General features: G+C 35.6%; 2 protein-coding genes across 5 annotated transcripts in view; one reads left to right on the top strand and one right to left on the bottom strand.

Moving 5' to 3' along the window:
* The window catches only part of clstn2b (calsyntenin 2b), a 91,629-nt gene extending 72,861 nt beyond the window's left edge, over positions 1-18,768 (bottom strand). For both annotated transcript variants that reach the window (XM_048161247.1, XM_048161248.1), the window contains exons 1-2: positions 18,527-18,768; positions 10,028-10,150 (exon numbers count right to left, since the gene is read on the bottom strand). In XM_048161247.1, the coding sequence (XP_048017204.1) occupies positions 10,028-10,150; positions 18,527-18,656 (253 nt within the window). In that variant the 5' untranslated portion in view covers positions 18,657-18,768. The remainder of the gene's footprint in view (positions 1-10,027; positions 10,151-18,526) is intronic.
* LOC125249057 (oocyte zinc finger protein XlCOF15-like) overlaps positions 1-22,487 on the top strand; it is a 95,478-nt gene extending 72,991 nt beyond the window's left edge. Inside the window, exons 3-6 of one of the 3 annotated variants that reach the window (XR_007180483.1) lie at positions 15,411-15,485; positions 17,923-18,101; positions 19,882-20,046; positions 21,184-22,487. Coding sequence is in view for 2 of the 3 variants with exons in the window: in XM_048161250.1 (XP_048017207.1) it covers positions 19,992-20,046; positions 21,184-21,788 (660 nt within the window). In the remaining variant the exon portion in view is untranslated. The remainder of the gene's footprint in view (positions 1-15,410; positions 15,486-17,922; positions 18,102-19,881; positions 20,047-21,183) is intronic. The other 2 variants (XM_048161250.1, XM_048161249.1) reach the window with 2 other exon arrangements.
* Positions 22,488-23,233: the final 746 nt, after the last annotated feature.

Here is a 23,233-nt window from a genome sequence, read left to right as displayed (position 1 = left end):
TGGACGTAAACACACTCTGTGATATATATTCATGCTCTGCCAGGGTTGAATATGCTCTGATTATACACATAAATATGGATATAAAGATGAACGTGACACCGTTGGTTATAGAAGAATGAAAAATCAGTATGGAGCACATGAATTGAAGGCTGGACCACTAAAAGGACACACACACACACACACACACACACACACACACACTGTATCTGTGATTGACATGCTCTCCAGTATTTTCAATAAGCTGTCAGCTGAACATGAAGCTCAGAGAGAGAGAGAGAAAGAGAGAAAACCCTTGAACAAAAGAATTCCAGCTCATATCTCTTCCTCCAGTCTTCCTCAGACAATCTGTTTCTTCTCTCACTATCCATCAGGATATGCTTCATTCTCAGTGTCTCTCATCTACTTTCGTGCAAAAGTTTGGGATCAGTAAGATTTTATTTTCCCCAAAAGAAATTAATATTTTATGAATTGAGAACTGATTATTATATATTCAGCCAGGACACGTTAATTTGATCAACATCTATTTCAAATAAATGCTGTTCTTTCCAACTTTCTATTCATCAAAGTATTCTGAAAAAAAGTAACAGTTTACTGAAAATATGAAGTAGCACAGCTGTTTTCAACATTGATGATAGTCAGAAATGTTTCTTGAGCAGCAAATCAGCATATTAGAATGATTTCTGAAAGATCATGTGACACTGACACTTCATATAAAAGTTACTTTAAATTGCAATAATATTTCACAATATTAGTTTTTACTGTTTTAATCAAATACATGCAGCCTCAGTGGACACTGTATAAAATAATATACAAAAAATTTATATTGTACAGCTGAAAACTCATCTCTTTCATGAGCACTTAACCTCATCTTAAAAAAACAACAACTATCCTTTCATTACCTACTTTTTCACTTCCTTTAATCCATCTCTATTGTAGCTTATGATACTCTGAGCAATGTCTGAAACTTGTATCATTAGCACTTGTGTCTATTTGCCTCTTCATAATGACTCGCTTGTTTTATTCCTCACTTGTGAGTCGCTTTTGGATAAAGGCGTCTGTCAAATAAATAAATGTAAATGTAATATATATATATATATATATATATATATATATATATATATATATATATATATATATATATATATATTATAGATGCACCAATATATCGGCCAATAATCGGTATCGGCCGATAGACAATAGTGTGAAAATTTTATACTGATTATATATATAGTTTCTATATCCTGTCAATCAAAAAAGGGCAGGAATGCACTGAATTTTTGCTTTGTGTAAAGAAGATGCTAAGAAACCAGTTTGATGTTCAATATTATTAGTAATTATATGAATTAATAACATTCAGAAAGTAAAGAAAAAATAATTTAATCTTCAGAATTTAGTTAATGTGTGTTAATATTAATTTGAATAACGTGTTTGTTTATAACAGATACCAGTTACTTTGAAACAAGTTGATGAAATGGAGAGAAAGTTTTTATTTGCATTTCTTTCAAAATATAATAATTCAAAATATGATGATTAATTATTAATTATAATGAATGATATCGGCAGATATCGCTTTTATTTTTATTTTAATTAAGCCACTATTATATTATATATTCATTATTCAGTAGTGTGTATATATATATTATATATATATATTATACAGTACAGTCCAAAAGTTTGGAACCACTAAGATTTTTAATGTTTTTAAAATAAGTTTTTGCTACATTTATTTAATTAAAAATACAGTAAAAAACAGTAATATTGTGAAATATTATTACAATTTAAAATAACTGTTTTCTATTTGAATATATTTCACAAAGTAATTTATTCCTGTGATGCAAAGCTGAATTTTCAGCATCATTACTCCAGTCTTCAGTGTCACATGATCCTTCAGAAATCATTCTAATATGCTGATTTGCTGCTCAATAAACATTTAATGTGTACAATTGTACAAAATATTTGTGTACAATATTTTTTTTCAGGATTATTTGATGAATAGAAAGTTCAAAAGAACAGTGTTTATCTGAAATCTAATCTTTTGTAACATTATAAATGTCTTTACTGCCACTTTTGATTGATTTAATGCATCCTTGCTGAATAAAAGTATTCATTTCTTTAATTTCTTTTCAAAAAAATAAAAATAAAAATTCTTACTGACCCCAAACTTTTGAACGGTAGTGTATAATGCTACAGAAGCTTTGTATTTCAGATAAATGCTGTTCTTTTGAACTTTCTATTCATCAAGGAATCCTGAAAAAAAAAGTACACAACTGTTTTCAACATTGAAAATAATCATAAATGTTTATTGAGCAGCAGATCAGCATATTAGAATGATTTCTGAAGGATCATGTGACACTGAAGACTGGAGTAACGATGCTGAAAATTCAGCTTTGCATCACAGGAATAAATTACTTTGTCAAATATATTTAAATAGTACACAGTTATTTTAAATTGTAATAATATTTCACAATATTACTGTTTTTTACTGTATTTTTAATTAAATAAATGTAGCCTTGGTGAGCAGACGAAACTTATTTTAAAAACATTAAAAATCTTAGTGGTTCCAAACTTTTGGACTGTTCTGTATATATATATATATATATATATATATATATATATATATATATATATATATATATATATATATATATACACACACACACACACACACACACACACACACACACACACAACCAACCATTCACATCAAGTATATGCATTTATAACATTGAGTGACCACTTTGTATTTCAGTGCTGAAAAGGAAAATTGATTTTGGTTTCTAAACATCTCTCGTTGCTCACTGTGATCACTAATTTGCATAACGTGATGTTTTGTTCATGGTTTTTAAGGGTTAAGAGCATGTAATTTTATCTGTATATATCGCCATCTGTCTAATTTAACAGGCTTCTACTTAGTGAATGATACGCTTTTGAGATTAATGTGACAACATTTGTCCACAACAACAACTGACTAGTTATGACTGTTCTGTAACGACTGATCTAGTTCAAATGAGCTTTTGAGATAACCAAACAAACATTAAATGACTAAAGTGAGTATTAGTTTTATGAAACAAAAAGGACATCGATGAATTAATTTAATTAAGCCACTTTTATTCTTTCCACAGCTGAATTGCATGCACAGGATTGTAGGATACAACAAAAGGCACTTCTATGCCTACAAAAATTGAATACTGGATGAATGCATAATGTTACGCAGACTGTGAACACTGCCTATGAAGGCGGCGTTATTCAATAACAGCTATACTATACTGTCTTTCATTTACCGCCATGTGTTTAATCAATGTTTACAGCTAGCTGTAGGCTGGAGACTCTCACAGCAGCTATTATTTATACTCTCTGTTACGATCCCTTTTAGAGACGGAGCGTCTCATAGGCCTTGAGGGAGTCGTATACGTCTGCACTCGCAGTGACCCTTCACCGCACACACATTACTGAATGAGCTTTGACACGATGAGCACACTTTCTGTCCTTCCCTCTGTCACTCGCTCACTCTTTCTTTCGATTCTATCACTTATTACCCTTCAGCCTTTTGTCGCTTATTTGTAACATTTTTTTAAACTTATGACAATGACATTTTTAGCTGTTTTTCCTTACATATTGCCTGTCACAAAAAGACCCCATTGTGGCCACCCACTGGCAAATGTGTATTTTTAATCAGCAATGGCATTTTTACTCGTATTAACAAAATGATAATTACAGACCCTGGTGTTTTAAAGTGGTTAATTTCATAAGGAATACCACACTTCCATCTAGTCAGAATAAAACTGGATTTATCCTCCATTATAACCATAACAAACCGTATATATATTGTCTCAATATATATGTCTCAATATATGATATATATGTATATATCACAATTATCTTTTAGTATTTACTCTGTACTTTTAGGTAAAATTCTTCAAAGTGTTTAAGATTAAAACATATCAAAGCATTGCTTAGCAACTACATGATGAATCTTGCATGAAGTCAATGGTTGCATATACTGTAACCTTTGACTTTCAAGAACCTCTGGCTATTTTCATCAACGCAGCTCTGTATAATTCACTAACCCGTTACAATGTTCTGTTCAGATCACTGGAGCTTTACGCCCATCAATTATTCAGCATGTTGTTCTGTAACCTGCAAGCAATTACCCTCTTAACAAACTCACTCTTGTTTCAGCATAAATTACACCCTCTTAATTAATTACACTTCATCTGTGGTTGCTGGAGAACCATTAATCAAACTTTATATTTGATTGCATTTTATGGGTACATTACCTGTAACATCATATCCAGGACATGTTGAGTGTCAACAAAAACGTGCTCTTACATGCATGGATAATATTTTCTTAGTTCAGTTCAACTTTAAACTTAAAGTAAAGTTTGTTGATATATCCGTCCATCCATCCATCCATCCATCCATCCATCCATTCAACTGTCATTCCATCCATCCATCCATCCAACTGTCATAACATCCATCCATCCATCCATCCATCCATCCATCCATCCATCCATCCATCCATCCATCCATTCAACTGTCATTGCATCCATCCATCCATCCATCCAACTGTCATAAATCAATCAATCCATCCATCCATCCATCCATCCATCCATCCATCCAACTGTCATAAATCAATCCATCCATCCATCCATCCATCCATCCATCCATCCATCCATCCAACTGTCATAACATCCATCCATCCATCCATCCATCCATCCATCCATTCAACTGTCATTCCATCCATCCATCCATTCAACTGTCATTCCATTCATCCATCCATCCATCCAACTGTCATAAATCAATCCATCCATCCATCCATCCATCCATCCATCCATCCATCCATCCATCCATCCATCCAACTGTCATAAATCAATCAATCCATCCATCCATCCATCCATCCATCCATCCATCCATCCATCCATCCATCCATTCAACTGTCATAAATCAGTCAATCAATCCATCCATCCATCCATCCATCCATCCAACTGTCATAAATCAATCAATCAATCCATCCATCCATCCATCCAACTGTCATAAATCAATCAATCCATCCATCCATCCATCCATCCATCCAACTGTCATAAATCCATCCATCCATCCATCCATCCATCCATCCATCCATCCAACTGTCATAAATCAATCCATCCATCCATCCATCCATCCATCCATCCATCCATCCATCCAACTGTCATAAATCCATCCATCCATCCAATCATCCATACATCCATCCATCTGTCATTCCATCCATCAATCACCCATTCAACTGTCATTCCATCCATCCATCCATCCAATCATCCATCCATCCATCCGTCATTCCATCCATCAATCACCCATTCAACTGTCATACTGTAAATCCATCCATCCATCCATCCATCCATCCGTCATTCCATCCATCAATCACCCATTCAACTGTCATTCCATCCATCCATCCATCCATCCATCCATCCAACTGTCATAAATCCATCCATCCATCCATCCATCCATCCATCCATCCATCTGTCATTCCATCCATCAATCACCCATTCAACTGTCATTCCATCCATCCATCCATCCAATCATCCATCCATCCATCCGTCATTCCATCCATCAATCACCCATTCAACTGTCATACTGTAAATCCATCCATCCATCCATCCATCCATCCGTCATTCCATCCATCAATCACCCATTCAACTGTCATTCCATCCATCCATCTATCCATCCATCCATCCATCCATCCATCCAACCATCCATCATTCCATCCATCAATCACCCATTCAACTGTCATTCCATCCATCCATCCATCCATCCATCCATCCATCCATCCATCCATCCATCCATCCATCCATCCATCCATCCAACCAACTGTCATTCCATCCATCAATCACCCATTCAACTGTCATTCCATCCATCCATCCATCCATCCATCCATCCATCCATCCATCCATCCATCCATCCATCCATCCATCCATCCATCCATCCATCCATCCAACTGTTGTTCCATCCATCAATCACCCATTCAACTGTCATCCGTCCATCCATCCATACTAATAAAATGTAATTATTAATAAAAAATTTAAAATGTGAGTAAATAAAATTGCTAATGTTTATAAATAATTAATATAAAATTACATTATTCATAAATATATATTAAATATTATTTATTTATAAATATTATGAATATACATGAAGAAAGTTAAAACAATGAAACATTTTTTCTTTACATTTTATATTTTATTTTAATGTGATAATCAAAAATATATTGTATAATTATATAATATAAATATTTTTTCCCTGTAACAACAGAATTATTTTGTTGTTTTTGGTGGCTTAATCTTGCTTTCTATAACCTAGAACCTTTCTGTTATCTAATTTTTTTTTTTCCTTCCCCTTTCCAGCTTTCTCAAGAGAAAGTGTTGTGTACACTAGTTAATTAATTTCCTTGTCAGAATACAGTCAGGGATGTTTGAGAAAAGGTCACATGTGGCAGTAAATCACATGAAAGGAACAGGTACGGACAAGACAGGCATTTTAAGACGACATGAACATCAGAGCTTTAATATCAGTTCTGCTCTGTCTTCACTGAGGCTGGAGATACATACATACATGTCACTTCATTAGTGAAATATGCATGTGTTTTTTATTATTATTGTTATTATTATTATTATTATTATTATTATTATGGAGTCTAGCAATGTTCTGAAAACCCAGTGCAAGATCATTTTTTACCCATGCAAAGAGCGAATCACAGTGAAACACAGAGTCTTGGAGGGATGTTCTTGGAGACAAAATTGATCTTGATGTCATTAAAATCAATGCTACATGTATCTTTTAACATTTCAGTCAGGCTGTGGGGGTTGTATGTCTACAAAATCGTATGCACACATAGGTCAAAGCAGTGTTGGGTGATGTTTTACACCTATTATTTTCTATAATATTAAAATGCACCAAGAGTCATATGTAATGTATAGATTATTTGTACATAGATAAAGGTCATGGTGGCATTTTGATTGCATCTTGGTTGTATATCACAAGAAATTCAATAAATTTGTGCATTTGTGTGGTCCTTGTAAACCCTGCATCATGGGGAGAAACTGTCCCCACAAAGATAGTAATACCAGTAATTTTTTAACCTTGAGGGGACTTTTTTTGGCACCCATGAGGAAAAGAAAAGAGTTTTTAGTGATCAGTGTAGGCTTAGGGTTAGAGGATAGAATGTATAGTTTGTACAGTATAAAAATCATTATATCTAAGGAAAGCCACCATAAAACATGTGTGTGTGTCTCACCATCTTTCTTAAGGGTTAGGTCTCTTTTACCAGCAGCTGTCTGACTAGAATTCTGCCAGTTAAACCTCCACTAACACTCCCAAAAGAACTCATTTATTTAAGAGGAATAAGAAAGTGAAGAGACTGTTAAATCTGATAGTATTTTATGGAGAGAAAATGAAATGCGCCAGTGGCACTAAATCATCAGAGAAGGAAAAACCGAAAGAGTAAGAGCTGGAGGCAGAGTAAAAAGAAAGACTCCCTTTTTGAGCTATGCTAATTGTTATTTTAAAATTAATTCCACCCGAATCTTATTAAAATGCTTTGTGATGCTTTAGAATTCATGGTTTATATTGATTCCAGTCTGAAACTGCAGGGTTGTGCACCATTCAGAACTGAGATGAGATGAGATGGATGGATGGATGGATGGATGGATAGAAGTATTGACAAATGGATGAATGAATATATGAATAGATGATAGATGGATAGACAGATGGCTGAATGGATGGATGGATGAATAGATGATGGATGGATGTATTGACAGATGGATGAATAGATGATGGATGGATAGACAAATGGCTGAATGGATGGATGGATAGACGGATTGATGGATGGATAGGCAGATGTTTGGATGAATGGATGAATAGTTGATGGATGGATGAATAGATGGATGGATAGACGGATGGATGGGTGGATGGATAGATACATAGTTAGATGAATAGATGATAAATGGATAGACAGATGCTGGATGGATGGATGGATTGATGGACAGACAGATGTATGGATGAATGGATGAATAGTTGATGGATGGATGGATGGATGGATGAATAGACAGATGTATGGATGAATGGATGAATAGTTGATTGATGGATGGATGGATGGATGGATGGATAGATGGATGGATAGATGGATAGATGGATGGATAGACAGATGTATGGATGAATGGATGAATAGTTGATGGATGGGTGGATGGATTGATAAATAGTCAGATGAATAGATGGATGGATGGATGGATGGATGATGGATAGACAGATTGATGGATGGATAGACAGATGTATGGATGAATGGATGAATAGTTGATGGATGGATGGATGGATGGATGGGTGGATGGACTGATAAATAGTCAGATGAATAGATGATGGATGGATGGATGGATGATGGATAGACGGATGTATGTATGTATGTATGTATGTATGGATGGGTAGATAAATAGTCAGATGAATAGTTGATGGATGGATGGATGGATGGATGGATAGATAAATAGTCAGATGAATAGATGATGGATGGATGGATGGATGGATGATGGATAGACAGATGTATGGATGGATGGATAGATAAATAGTCAGATGAATAGTTGATGGATGGATGGATGGATGGATAGGTAAATAGTCAGATGAATAGATGGATGGATGGATGGATGGATGGATAGATAAATAGTCAGATGAATAGATGATGGATGGATGGATGGATGATGGATAGACGGATGTATGGATGGATGGATAGATAAATAGTCAGATGAATAGTTGATGGATGGATGGATGGATGGATGGATAGGTAAATAGTCAGATGAATAGATGGATGGATTGATGGATGGATGGATGGATGGATGGATAGATAAATAGTCAGATGAATAGATGATGGATGGATGGATGGATGGATGGATGATGGATAGACGGATGTATGGATGGATGGATAGATAAATAAATAGTCAGATGAATAGATGATGGATGGATGGATGGATGGATGGATGGATGGATGGATGGATGGATGGATGATGGATAGACGGATGTATGGATGGATGGATAGATAAATAAATAGTCAGATGAATAGATGATGGATGGATGGATGATGGATTGACATGTATGTATGTAAGGATGGATGGATAAATAGTTGATGAATGGATGGATGGATGAATAGTTGATGGATGGATGGGTGGATGGATAGATGGCTGAATGGATGGATGGATGAATGATGGATGGATGTATTGACGGATGGATGAATAGATGATAGATGGATAGACAAATGGCTGAATGGATGGATAGATGAATAGATGATGGATGGATAGACAGATTGATGGATGAATAGGCAGATGTATGGATGAATGGATGAATAGTTGATGGATGGATGGATGGATGGATGGATAGATGGATGATAGGTAGATGGATAGATAAATAGTCAGATGAATAGATGATAAATGGATAGACAGATGCTGGCTGGATGGATGGATAATGGATAGACGGATAGACGGATGGATGGATGGATGGATGGATGGATGGATAGATAAATAGTCAGATGAATAGTTGATGGATGGATGGATGGATGGATGATGAATGGATAGACAGATGAATAGTTAATGAATGAATGGATGGATGGATGGATGGATGGATGGATGGATTAGGAGTAAGGGTAGTGTAGGGGGAGAGAATGTACAGTTTGTACACCTATAGAGTGTGTGTGTGTGTGTGTGTGTGTGTGTGTGTGTGTGTGTGTGTGTGTGTGTCCTCAGGCAGTGAATCAGTTTAAGCGTATCAGAGAAATACAGTTCGGTTGGAGTATCTGATACACTGGCAGTGCGATCTGGCAACCAGCGGGGGATCTGGAAAAGCATAAAGCATCTAATAATCAGAAAGAACAGATGGAGCACACACACACACACACACACACACACACACACACACACACACGCACACACGCTCATCAACTGAGATGGCTTCAGGAAATATGTGTGCAGCACTGTACTACAAACCCAGTAGCCTATAAAGCTCTCATTTCTTGCTTTACCTGCATATGGAACTGGTGCATCTTTGTCCAGAGCCACTAAAGGAGGATCCAGCTGAACCACATCTGTGTTTTCAGTGATGACGCCATGGTACGACGTCTCGATCCACGGCTTGTGCTTATTCACTAAGAGAAGAAAAAGAGAGAAAGAAATGAGCTTTGATTGACGCCTAAAATGAACCATTGTGAATCTATTTTGAAACAAGTCTAAACTTTGTACTTAAATGCCATTCTCAGAATACTGTTCAATCAATTCATATTGACCTGAACATCACTCGAACACTCAGCAGTCCCTTCAATTCACTGAAAGACCAGAATCTCTGAAACTTTTTGTCAGTGTCAATTTTTACATTTCATTAACATCCTCTTCACATGCTATTGTGTGTTTTTTATGATTTATCCATGAACACAACATGGCTTTTGTTATGGTTATCCATGACATCACCCTGTTTAAGAAGGGGTTAAAACTTTATGGATTGTTCCTTAGTCCATCTGTCTTTGAATGTAGCCGTTCTTTTCATGTTCAAGGTAAATGCATATGTGAGGCAATGAAACGCTATAATTGAGGCAGAGCCCATATTGAAGTCTGAAGTATAGTATTAAATCATTGGTCATTGATTTTTACAACCATCCATTTAAAAAATGAGCCGAAGCTTACAGCAACCATTCATTTTTTATGTTGTACAATGAATTATGTGGATTAATTATGATCTTTAAGACCACACACAAGCTATAACTGTTTGATTTCTAATCAACTGAGCACCGAATACAATAGTCACAGAAACAGGGTCAATGAAAACATACAATCATTTGTAATTTACAGTCTCTTGTGAATTACACTTTGAAAAGGTCAACCCACATGTGCACCTGATATTCTCTCACCTTCTTCTCTCCATCCTCAATTTTTCTTCTTAAGAAATAAAGCATGCCCTCTAAAGGTCAGGGCCATATCATTTACTTGTTGTATGTCCCAGAGAGACCAACTAAAGCTGAGAGGAGCACAGGAGAGAGAGGTACAGAATGCAGGACAGAAAGAAAGATGAGGGAAATGAAAAGTGTGAGACTGAATGGAGGCCAAATCACTAAAAATCGACTTCTTTTTGAAAGACGTGGAAAACATGTAGGACTTTTATTACACAGCATTTCACCTCCTATATATCCTGCGGAGGAAAACATATGTGTTAAGAAGACTAATAACTTTGCCACTATAAATGCACTAAATCAACAGTAATAGATTCTCATTCTGGGTCAATCAAAGAGCTTGCAAAAAGTCTGATTTTCTTCTCTCTCTCACACATACACAACAGAGGAAATAAAGTGTTAATCTGTTTTAAAGCTGTTTTAATCCGCTGGCAGCTGTTATGGGTTTTCCTGCATCCCGAGTGTCCAATCTCCCACCCAAATGTATGCTCTCACTTTCTCTCATTTTTCATCTCTTCCTACAAATGCCATTGTATTTGGTAAAATCGGTTTCTTTATTTCAACAATCTCAATATTGGTTCATAAAATCCTCTCGATCTTCTACGCTGGTGTTTCTTGCAAGAACCAGTGAATCAACGCTGCTGAATCTACAGCCCCATGGCAAAAGTCATATTTTACCAAATCTGTCATTTGGATTGAATATAATAATATAAAAAAGGCTGTGTACCATGAAATAATGGTAAAGCCATACCGTACAGTTCAGTGCCACCACAGTTATTCAATTAATGGAAAAATTACTCTTATGAACCGGTACTTTTTGTGAATCAAAAATATAAGGCTTTATACCGAACTTTACGTGAACAAATCATTGCATCCGCTTGTTGGCGAAAGTGTTAACGGCAGTACGAATTGATGACGATATCTATGGACTTTTAAGGCTTATTATCAGCTTACCAGCTAGTTCTTTTTACAATTGCCATTTTATTTGATTTAAATATCTAAATGTTAGTGAGAAGAAGAATGGATATGCGATGGACATTGGTTATGCTCATCTTTGCTTTCTCCTTTGGTATTATCTTGAGTAAAATGGCTCTATATTTAACAAAGGACATAGCCTACAAAACACCTGAACCAGAAGTGATGCAACCTGTTTTACAGAATACAGTTTTTATGCGCACAACACCCATTCATGAGCAAAAAACTATTAGAGACTATTTGATTCAGCATCACTCATGATCTTAATTGATTGAGTGGATTTATGTATATGTTATAAATGATGAAAACAGTTGTGTACAACTTTTTTGGGTTTCTATGATGAATAGAAAGTTCAAAAGGACAGAATTTATCTGAAATAGAAAGCTTTTGTAATGCAATATATAAGAATTTGTTATATAGTTATATTAATAAATATCCTGACACATCTTTATAATGGCAGTGAGGGAAACAACAAGTATGAAGCTCAAGAAAGTGCATCCATCCATCATAAACGTACTCCACATAGATCAGGGGGGTTAATAAAGGCCTTCTGAAGCGAAGCGTTTGTTTAAGAAAAATATCCATATTTAACAAGTTATGAAGTAAAACATCTATAGCTTCCGCCAGACTGCCTTCTGTATTCAAGTTATGAAGAAAGTGTAACGCCTCTCGCAGTTCAAAACTATGTCCTACGCCTTCCCTATTCAACTTACAGAACAAGCTTAACTGACACGATGTCAGTTTACACTTTCTTCCCAAGTTGAATATGGAAGGCGGTCTGGTGGAAGCTAGATATTTTACTTTATAAACTTGTTAAATATGGATATTTAGAATTAAACTCAGAAATCTATAACAACGCCCAGCCCTAAAAAAATAGTATGGACCCTGCATAGACAATATAGCCATTTGCTCACTGTGGAAAGTTGCTTCTTTGTCTTTTATTTTTGCAACATAAGGGTCTGCTTTATGAGATATTTCTCAAAAACATATTTCTGGCTTAAGTTTTTCTCAGTATGAGGCCCGTTAGCATTAGTACTAGTTAACGAAGCTCGTGGCTTCAATCCCAACTGCAGCGCTCATGATAATCACCATTTTCCCAAGCAGCAGTGCGGTTGGCATTGAAGGAGTGCGACTGGTTCCCTGCAGCTTGTGTCTGTAATACAAAGGTGCTGTGTGAGCGCAGAGCCAGAATGGCTCCTTTACAATCTTCTGCACTTAGTGCCAAAATGGTTCCTTTCATCTCATCTCTCTTTGGATGAGAATGAGTCCAGATCATGGAAGGAATTACAGAACTATGTTACAGGAAATATACAAATAAAATCTAATAATTTTTAGTGAATTATGAAAATGTTGTGCTGTTCTGTGCAAATTTGATTGGACTGAGGTTGTGTGACAATTCTATGTGCGTATAAAAGTGTAATTGTGTTTGTGTGTACGAGAAATAAAAAAGAAGTATGTACTTGTTTACTAGATACCAGCAGAAATAAGGCAGAGGATGAAAGATGCAAGATGACTTCCTGAGGGTTTTCATGTCTGCTCCAAAACCAGTTTATCTCATTTGTCTTATTGAGGATCATGCCATCTTCGGTTGGATTGCATGCAGGGCCAGTGCTGACAAAATGTAGTCTCTCTGATCACACAATGTGAAGGCGTCTGATTAAGTGACTCTAAACTCTCAGATGGTTCCATTAGGGCTGCACTAATGAACTAAGCTGAACTTGATGAGACACCATAGAGTTCAGCAGACTCTCTGGACACACACATATGCCATGCTGACAACAGTGGGATTGAGTGATTTTGTTAGTCTCATGGAGAATCTGCAATGGAAAAAAGTTTCCAATAAATTTCAATAGCATACAGAACATCCTCTCCAACAATCAGATTTGGGCAAATTGTCCTGCTGCACTCCATTACGAACTGCTCTGTATGTTGTTAGGATTTCAAAACCAGCACTATTAATAGGGATGTGATGAGATCTCGCGATATTAAAACATGACAATATTTCTCGTCAAGATGAAAAGCTCTCTCGCGATATCAGCATGACTGAGTTGAGTTTGTGGCAAAACCAGTGATTGCATTATATTGTTCTGTTTTGTACTGCATATAATAATTCATACTCAAAGTAGAACTGAAGTAATATTCATTACAAGATGATAAGTTAAAACATTTCAAAATTTTGTGACTTCCAGTCATATATTTTCTCATTGAAGATTTCTTAAAAATAGTGTTAAAATATCATCTCATCTCGTTCTCGTGAATCATGTATCAGTTTATCGTCACACCGCTACTAGTTAAAGGGATAGTTCTCCCAAAAATAAAAATTTCTTCATCATTTACTCACCCTCAAGTTGTGCCAAACATGCATAAATTTGAATTTGAATTTTCATAAAAGAAGATATTTTGAAGAATATGGGTAACCAAACAGTTGATGGACCACATTGACTTCCAGAGTATAAGGGAAAAAAAATGCTACAGAAGTCAGTGAGGTCCAACAAATGTTTGGTTACCAAAAATTTTCAGAATATCATCTTTTGTGTTCAGCAGAAGAAATTCATATGGGTTTGGAACATCTTGAGGGTGAGTAAATGATGACAGAATTTTGATGTCTAACAGCACTTGTAAATGTGAAAATGTTTGAGATGGCCAATCAAATCAAAGAAGGTGGGGCTTTACTGTTCACAGAAGCAGAGCATGAATTCCATCACGGTGGTATTTTAAATGTTAATTTTAAAGGGATAGTTCTCCCAGAAATGTAAATTCTGTCATCATTTACTCAAGTTGTTTCAAACCTGTATGAATTTCTTTCTTCTGCTGAAGGTATTTTGAAGAATACGGGTAACCAAACAGTTTCTGGTCCCCACTGACTTCCACAGTTTTTTTTTTTTTTTTTTTTTTTTTTTTCTCCATATTATGGAGGTCAATGGGACCCATCAATTGTTACTGACATTCTTCAAAATATCTTCTTTTGTCTTCAGCAGAAGAAAGAAATTGTTACAGGTTTGGAACAACTTCAGTACATTTTTGGGTGAACTATCCCTTTAACAGAGAAAGAGTGCAATGCAAGAAGCCAAACATTTAATATTTGACAACTATTTTATGACAGACTGAAATGATACAACTGTTTTGGTCAAATTTTGCTGTTTTTAATTAAAAGTATATCATTTACCTGATTTATGTAAATATTAACTTAATGTGACGAGACAAGAATCATAAACGAAGACATTTTTGGCATATTAGCATACGATTAAGAGTGAATGTGTGCATATTTTTAAATGAAAATATTATTTCCAAATCATTAAAATTGATTACTTTGCAATAAATTAAAAAAAAAAAAAACTTTTACTTGATTTTAAAAACTAAAAAAACTTTTGTTTTGACTTTATTTTGGGAGTTAATGTAATGTACTGGTTTCATAATCATTTTTGAAATAAATAATATTTAACTTGATATTTCTTTCTTTCTTCTTTTTCTCCATCCTGTCCACTCTTAGAATCCCAGCAGCCCCTGGATCGAGGAACACGATGAACGCTCTGCAATACTGCTGTAAGACTTACATAGACCTGATGTAAGAGTTCATAAACTCTAAAACACACACTGCACCTCCTGCATGAGAGCTGTGCATTCATCAACACAAAGTTAAAGGAGAAATGAGTGAAGAACATATGGTGCAAGCCTCCCATGAGTGGCCAAACACACACACACACACACACACATTTAAGAGAGGAGGAACATGAAGCTTCTATTGTCTGATGATGATGATAATGACACATTCGCTCCACTAATGATTATATATGATACATGGGTAACGATCAATCATAGGGCTGTCAGAACCCACACAGGTTTAGACCCTCGGCACATTAATCAAATGCATGTGAGTGCTGCTTCAGCAAATCAAAACCCAAGAGCCTAACAAGGTTGGTTCAACCATTCTGATTCAAGTTCCAGACTCTTCAGCACCGCTATCTTACAAAGAACCAGTTCCAATCTAAGGTCATGTTAAAGGTGCCCTAGAATCAAAAATTGAGTTTACCTTGGCATAGTTGAATAACAAGAGTTCAGTACATGGAAATGACATACAGTGAGTCTCAAACACCATTGTTTCTTCCTTCTTGTGTAAATCTCATTTGTTTAAAAGACCTCAGAAGAACAGGCGAATCTCAACATAACACCGACTGTTATGTAACAGTCGGGATCATTAATATGTACACCACCAATATTTGCATATGCCAGCCCATGTTCAAGGCATTAGACAAGGGCAGCCAGTATTAACGTCTGGATGTGCACAGCTGAATCATCAGACTAGGTAAGCAAGCAAGGACAATAGCGAAAAATAGCAGATGGAGCGATAATAACTGACATGATCCATGATTACATGATATTTTTAGTGATATTTGTAAATTGTCTTTCTAAATGTTTCGTTAGCATGTTGCTAATGTACTGTTAAATGTGGTTAAAGTTACCATCGTTTCTTACTGTATTCACGGAGACCAGAGCCGTCGCTAATTTAATTTTTAAACACTTGCAGTCTGTATAATTCATAAACACATCTTCATTCTTTATAAATCTCTCCAAAGTGGGTAATGTTAGCTTTAGCCATGGAGCATAGCCTCAAACTCACACAGAATCAAATGTAAACATCCAAATAAATACTATACTCCCATGATCCGACGCATACATGCAGTATGCATGATGAACATCTTGTAAAGATACATTTGAGGGTTATATTAGCTGTGTGAACTTTGTAAATGCACTGTATTATAGTCGAGAGCTCGGGGGTCAGGGAGCGCGTGATTTAAAGGGGCCGCTGCCTGAATTGGTGCATAGGTAATGATGCCCCTAAATAGGCAGTTAAAAAAATTAATTACAAAAAATCTATGGGGTATTTTCAGCTGAAACTTCACAGACACATTCAGGGGACACCTTAGACTTATATTACATCTTGTAAAAACTGGTTCTAGGGCACCTTTAAAATACTTTCTATTTTGTAATTGTTTTTGCAATTCCGTTTGGTGACATTAGAGTCACAGAAATTACATATTTAACCTTTAAATATCTATGCAATTTTTAAAAGTGAATGCTACATGTCAACATTGATCATTATTTGAAGATATTGAAAAAATAAATAGTAGAATAATATAACTAATAACAAATATTAGCAACATTTTGATTGAAACAATATCTAACATCATCATTGTTTAAAATTAAGGATTCACTGATAGTTTTAAACTAACTTTGGGGATCACAACATTATAATGTAGTATATGAAAGATGATTTTGAGATTTGAAAGATTATTTACCATTTACATTTACCAGTGTTACTAAGTTAGTAGTTTTATTAAAGACTAAGTAAGCACTTGATGATGGTAAAGGCAGTTTAAATGTAAAAAAGGTAGGAGTGTGCTGTTGCTGATACATTAAAATCAATAAAATCATTGTGCAACCCTGTTTTAAATTAGTTTCTGCCAGTAAAGATCCATGGATAAACAATAAAAACACAGTGAAAAGACATATATTTCCAGCATATACTATATTTATATCACACTGGACCTGAACCCTTGAGTTTGAGCTTTATTTTATATATAAACTGAAGAGAAAGAAGTCCATAATATCATTGATTTGAAAACCCAGGGTCTGTGTAGGTTTCTTTCTCTTCTTAATAATGCATTGCCCTTTGTTGCTTGGAAACGTAACGCAATAGACTTACCTGAGAATTCAGCAACTGCCCATCGTGTGTGTGTGTGTGTGTGTGTGTGTGTGTGTGTGTGTGTGTGTGTGTGTGTGTCACAGTAACTGCAAACACAAGGCAAAAGTGTCTAACTACCAATGCCAATCTATATGGCATTTGCTGATCCGATATACTGACAACAGATTTATTTTGTGATTTCCAGATGTTTCAGATCATTCCAGGCCAAATTAACCACTGTATACATTTTTGACATACACTTTTTGTTTGTCTGTGTCTGTATAAGAGAGGAATGGAGATTTGTTTATTCCTGTGACAGGGAAAACAGCCTGAGGAGTCTGTCTAGTCAACTGAATCACGAAATACACAAACAAGCAAAGTTGAAACACAGGATGGATAAACACTGAAAATGGGAAGAGAAGGACATGAACATGGATCACAGGACATGGCAGAACAACAATATAAGAGAACATGAGAGAGAAGCATTGATAAATTATTGTAAGCTTAATATCTTCAGGCAGTTTTGTGTGCCGACACTATAAACCAATTTTTTATTTTTATTTTAACATACACAAAGGCAATCACGTTATCTAAATCTAAACCCTTTTAAAATATGATTTACTTACTATTCTCGTAATATTTCAGCAGAATTGTTGGAGAATATTGAATTAATTGAAACTAATACAATAGTTTATCATCATTATTTTGCATATTTTAAAAAAAAATCTAGCCTCTAGCTAATATATTTTTACTCTCACACTCACTCTCTCAAATCAAAACTCTCAAACTTTGTCATATGACACTTACCCTGACAGAGGAAAACTGAAAAGAACTATTGTGTCCCAAAAACTCACGTACTCATCAATGCATCATGTCTCATTTATTTCTATATGAAGATATGTTGATGTAGGATGTTGTCTTACCTCTGTGAGCGCGCACGCAGGACAGTCCGAGCGCGAGCAGCATCAGGATCAATATTCGTTTCATTGTAGTAAAACTCCTCCGATCTTTCTGTTCTTCCTGATCTCTCACACACTGACACAATGAGAACATTCAGTGAGATGTAATGTGTATATCAAGATTAAATAGCAGAATCAACAAAAAGAGTCGCTGAAAGATTTCAGGTGAATTCATGTGATGCTCTGTCGCGTGAAAGAGCTCGAGACTCCTGAGTCCAGAGAGAGAGAGAGAGAGAGAGAGAGAGAGAGAGAGAGAGAGAGAGAGAGAGAGAGAGATTTCCTCAAAAACGACTTGACCATTGCTACTCTTGATGTGTATTTGTGTCAAATGAAATGATCGATTACATCTATCTGTTCTCTAAACCGCTATAGCCTACTATGTAAATTGTTTGTTAAAAACAGATAACTCAGCCCGCAAATTTTTTTGAAAATAGTTATTTTACTTTTATGCTGTGGTAGATCTTGAAAAGTCGAAGTTTGGCTCCATCTGGTGGCCATTTTTGTGAACTACAGTCTGGTGAGATCTGGTAGGCTACTTCTACTCATGCAGAGTGATTCACTAAATAAGATGCAGTTTGCAGGACACTACATGTTATTTTTATGTTATCATGTTATTTTCTTTTTCATTTTTCTTTACTACATTCCAAAGCATATTTGACACCACATTTCAGGAAAAAAAATCCCTCATTATTAACACTCAAGACTGTCATATCCGATTTGTGAACTATATATATTTATATAACTATATATTTTGTGTTATTAAAGGCTTTTTAAATTTAACAACAAAAACATTTGCTCCTCAAACGTATAGATCAAACCATTCTAATTTACACAAACTACACATGGCTATGAAAGAGAGTAGTTGTGGGCGGAGTGATATATTTTCTCTACATGTAGTGAATTTAAAGTCACACACATATTTCATTTTCCCAAAAGTTTTGTCTTACAGCAACCGCATACGTGTCAACCCAAATGCTTTACAGAATGTGCTGTTTAACAACCAGATTAACTCAAGAAATTGCATATGTTCCCGAAGAACAATATTCCTCTGACCGCGGTTTACATTCAGATTGTGCTTTTGTTATTCTTTATCTATATCTTTTAATTATCTTTATTATTATCTAATGATTTTAAACTATTTTGATATATTTACAACTGGATTGAGTATATGCAGTTTATATTGTAACATTTTTTTGCTTTGTTGAATGATTGTTTTACATTTATTCATTTAGCAGATGCATTTATCCAAAAAAGACTACTATATATAACCTTACAAAAATACTTATGCCAGATCTGGTGCCTTTTTTCCACACCTGCAGTGAAGCTAAAGACTCCAACAAAAACAGTTCACCTGTAGATGTTGGGAATATATTTGTGACAACTGAAATCTGTGTGAAATACATAAAAGTTTGAAGAGGAGATCGAGGACATGAATTATCCAAAATCACGCAGCAAGAGACATGAGGATCCTGAGGAGCGAAGAGGTTTGTGTTCTTTCTTGATTCTTCATTATTGACTGCTGAGAAACACTGAAGTAACAGAGCATCAGTTCACCAGATTTGGTGGCTGTAGTAATCAAAGCTGAGATCATAGTAGCATGAGTTGTGAACAGATACTTGACCTCTGTTGCTTTTTACAATTAAAGGGGTCATGAACTGAAAAATCAACTTTTCCTTGAGCTTATGACATATAACAGATCATCATATGAGAATATCCTGTAAGAAATGAAAACATTCTTTTTAGTCTATAAACATCTTTTAATGTTACCAAGCCCAGCGAACGACTCGTCCTGGAATGTGACTAATAGCTGAAAGACCGCCTCTGCAGAAGAAAATCAACACTTCACCATTGAAACTTTGGATGAGGTGTCAGTAAATCAAACCAGTTATGATGACTAAACGGTCAACATTACATTTTTTCTCTGGTAGGATGAAAGTATCTGTTATTTAAACTGTGATTAAATTATAAATAGAAAGCGATCAATAAATGCTCCCTTTGCAATCTCTGGAGCTGTCAATTAAACAGCACGAGTTTATCAGTGACTGAGTTCTGGATTTGCGCCAAATTTCCCGCAATAATCAACGAATCTCTTATTTACATTGTGTTTGCACTGTTAGTTATGAAAGCATTCATTACTGTGCAGAAATGGAGTTGCAATGATGAGATCACTGCTTTCATGCACTCAACAACATGTCTGTGATCACTGCAACCTTTCATGCCACAATCTAAATATAATCAACACTTTACACAATTAGTTAACCTTGAGAGCTGTAATGGTAAAAACATGCTAAAAGTTTTCGAGAGAGTTAAACATGTAATACTTAGCTATTTCATATGCAAAAATGTTAGCCAATCACAGCAGTGGGCGTTTACACTGCAGTCTCACAGCAGACACGCCCCTTAAAACAGAGCGTTCAAATCAGAGGGCTAAAATCAGGGTAGGAAAAATGCGTTTTATTTCTAAATTATGACCATTTTTAATGTAAAAATCATACTAACAGTATAAGAGCACCACAGGGAAAATTATAACACAATAAAACAACGCAGTTCATGACCGCTTTAAATAAGGATTCACTTTAATTTAAACTTAAAACTAATACTAACAACTATGTTTATTTTAGATGAAATGGAAGAGCAAGAAAGGCCTCATCTCTGTCCTGTGTGTGGAAAGAGTTTTTCACAGCTGGCCAACTGCAAGAAGCACCAGAAGATCCATTCTTCAGTGAAATCTCATGCTTTTGTGGACTGCGGCAAGACCTTCAACACGTCTGAATATCTGCGAAAGCATCAGAAAACTCACACTACAGAAAGACCGTTCACATGCGCTCAGTGTGGACTGAGTTTCAAAGGTAAAAACGACCTTGTGTCGCATGAAATAATTCACATTGGAAAGAAGCCGCACACGTGCCGTCAGTGTGGGAGGAGCTTCATACAGTCATCAGGACTCACTTATCATATGCGTCATCACTCTGGAGAAAAAGCATTTAATTATGATCGGTGTGGGAAAAATTTCACCTCAATGCCAAATCTAAAAAAACACCTGACAATTCATATGAATGAGCATGAGAAGTGCCATAAGTGTCCTTTGTGTGGAAAGTGTTTCTCACGCATGGACTCTCTGAAACAGCACCAAAAAGTACATGATGTTGTGTGGGATCATGTGTTTCGAGCGTGGGAAGAGCTTTATAGCAGTGAGCCATTTGAAGCTGCACCAGAGGATTCATAGTGATGAAAAACCGTTCAGCTGCTCAAAGTGTGGAAGGAGTTTCACACAAAAAAGCCACTTAAACAAACACATGCGAACACATAGTGGAGAGAAACCTCAAGAATCAGGTCTCAGTTCGCTTCTGTGCAGCTGCTCAAATAAATGAGATTCTGATAATGCAAATGTTATTTTATTGTTCAAATAAAGCTGTTTTCAGTTTGTTCAAAGAATGTTGGTTTGAAATCTCACGATTTGTAGAGATGATGTTCTGTGTTTTGGGGAGTAGCAGAAGTATTGCTCTTAGATTTATGTATTTATAGTATGTTTATTTTCTTTATATTCTTGAACATTCTTTAATTGAAAAGCCTTCTTGTTAAGATATAAAGTCAAATTAAAGATATGAAACAAATGTAACCAAAACAATAAATTAACAGAATTCAGATGTTTAGATCAACAGCACAATATGTGATATTTCTTTTACAGCAGTAAAGGTGCGGTCAAAATGATACATTTCATGTGCAAAAACAGGTCAGTTGTGAATAGTGTAGAGATGAATGAAGCACATCACACACAGAAGTCACTTTCAAATCAGCAGCTTTCTGTTGGTCAGAGAATTCACATGACCAACTTGAACACAAGCTAAATCTTTTACTGTGAGGTAAGAAGTTTAGTTTCTGAATACAACTGAATAAACACCTGAAGTTCATGCAGGTCAGAGGATACATTTGTGTCTAATGTGGGAGTTTTTCACAAAAAGGCCATCTTAACAAATACATACAGGGAGTGCAGAATTATTAGGCAAGTTGATTTTCTGATCATATTTTTTTCCCAAGCACATTTTACCAATTCCAATCCACATCAATCTTAATAACTACTATTAATATTGTTTTTAATCATTTATAAGTGATATATAATTGTTCATGAAGGCTGGAAATGAAAAATGCCTTATATTCAGGTGTGCAGAATTATTAGGCAAGTTTTCTTTTACAGGCAAAATGAGCCAAAAAAGAGATTTAACTCAGACTGAAAAGTCAAAAATTATTAAATACTCATGAGAAGGACGCAATACTAATGCAATACTAGAAATTGCAAAGTTAAAGCATGACCAAGGGACAGCAAAATGCTCATTGGGTCAGCGGGGTCAGACAAAAACAGGTGGAAAAGAAAAGACACGTTAACTGCAAAATAATTAAGAATTATGTGTGAAACCATCAGGAACCCTTTAGTCTCCAGCGCCACCATTTTCCAGAACTGCAACCTACCTGGAGTCTCCAGAAGTGCAAGGTCTCAGGATCTCAGAGACTTAGGTTAGCTAAAGAATCCTAAAAAATGACCCGCACTTGATAAGAATCACAAGCTGAAGTGTTATAAAATACATGAAGACTGGGTTTTTATAGGCCTTATAAACCGACAGCTTGAGAGTGACTCCTGAAGGACCAGCACCACATCCTCTTGTACCACTGTTT

The sequence above is a fragment of the Megalobrama amblycephala genome, linkage group LG16, assembly GCF_018812025.1.
Source record: "Megalobrama amblycephala isolate DHTTF-2021 linkage group LG16, ASM1881202v1, whole genome shotgun sequence".
NCBI lineage: Eukaryota > Metazoa > Chordata > Actinopteri > Cypriniformes > Xenocyprididae > Megalobrama > Megalobrama amblycephala.
This window is presented reverse-complemented; position numbering and strand designations above follow the sequence as displayed.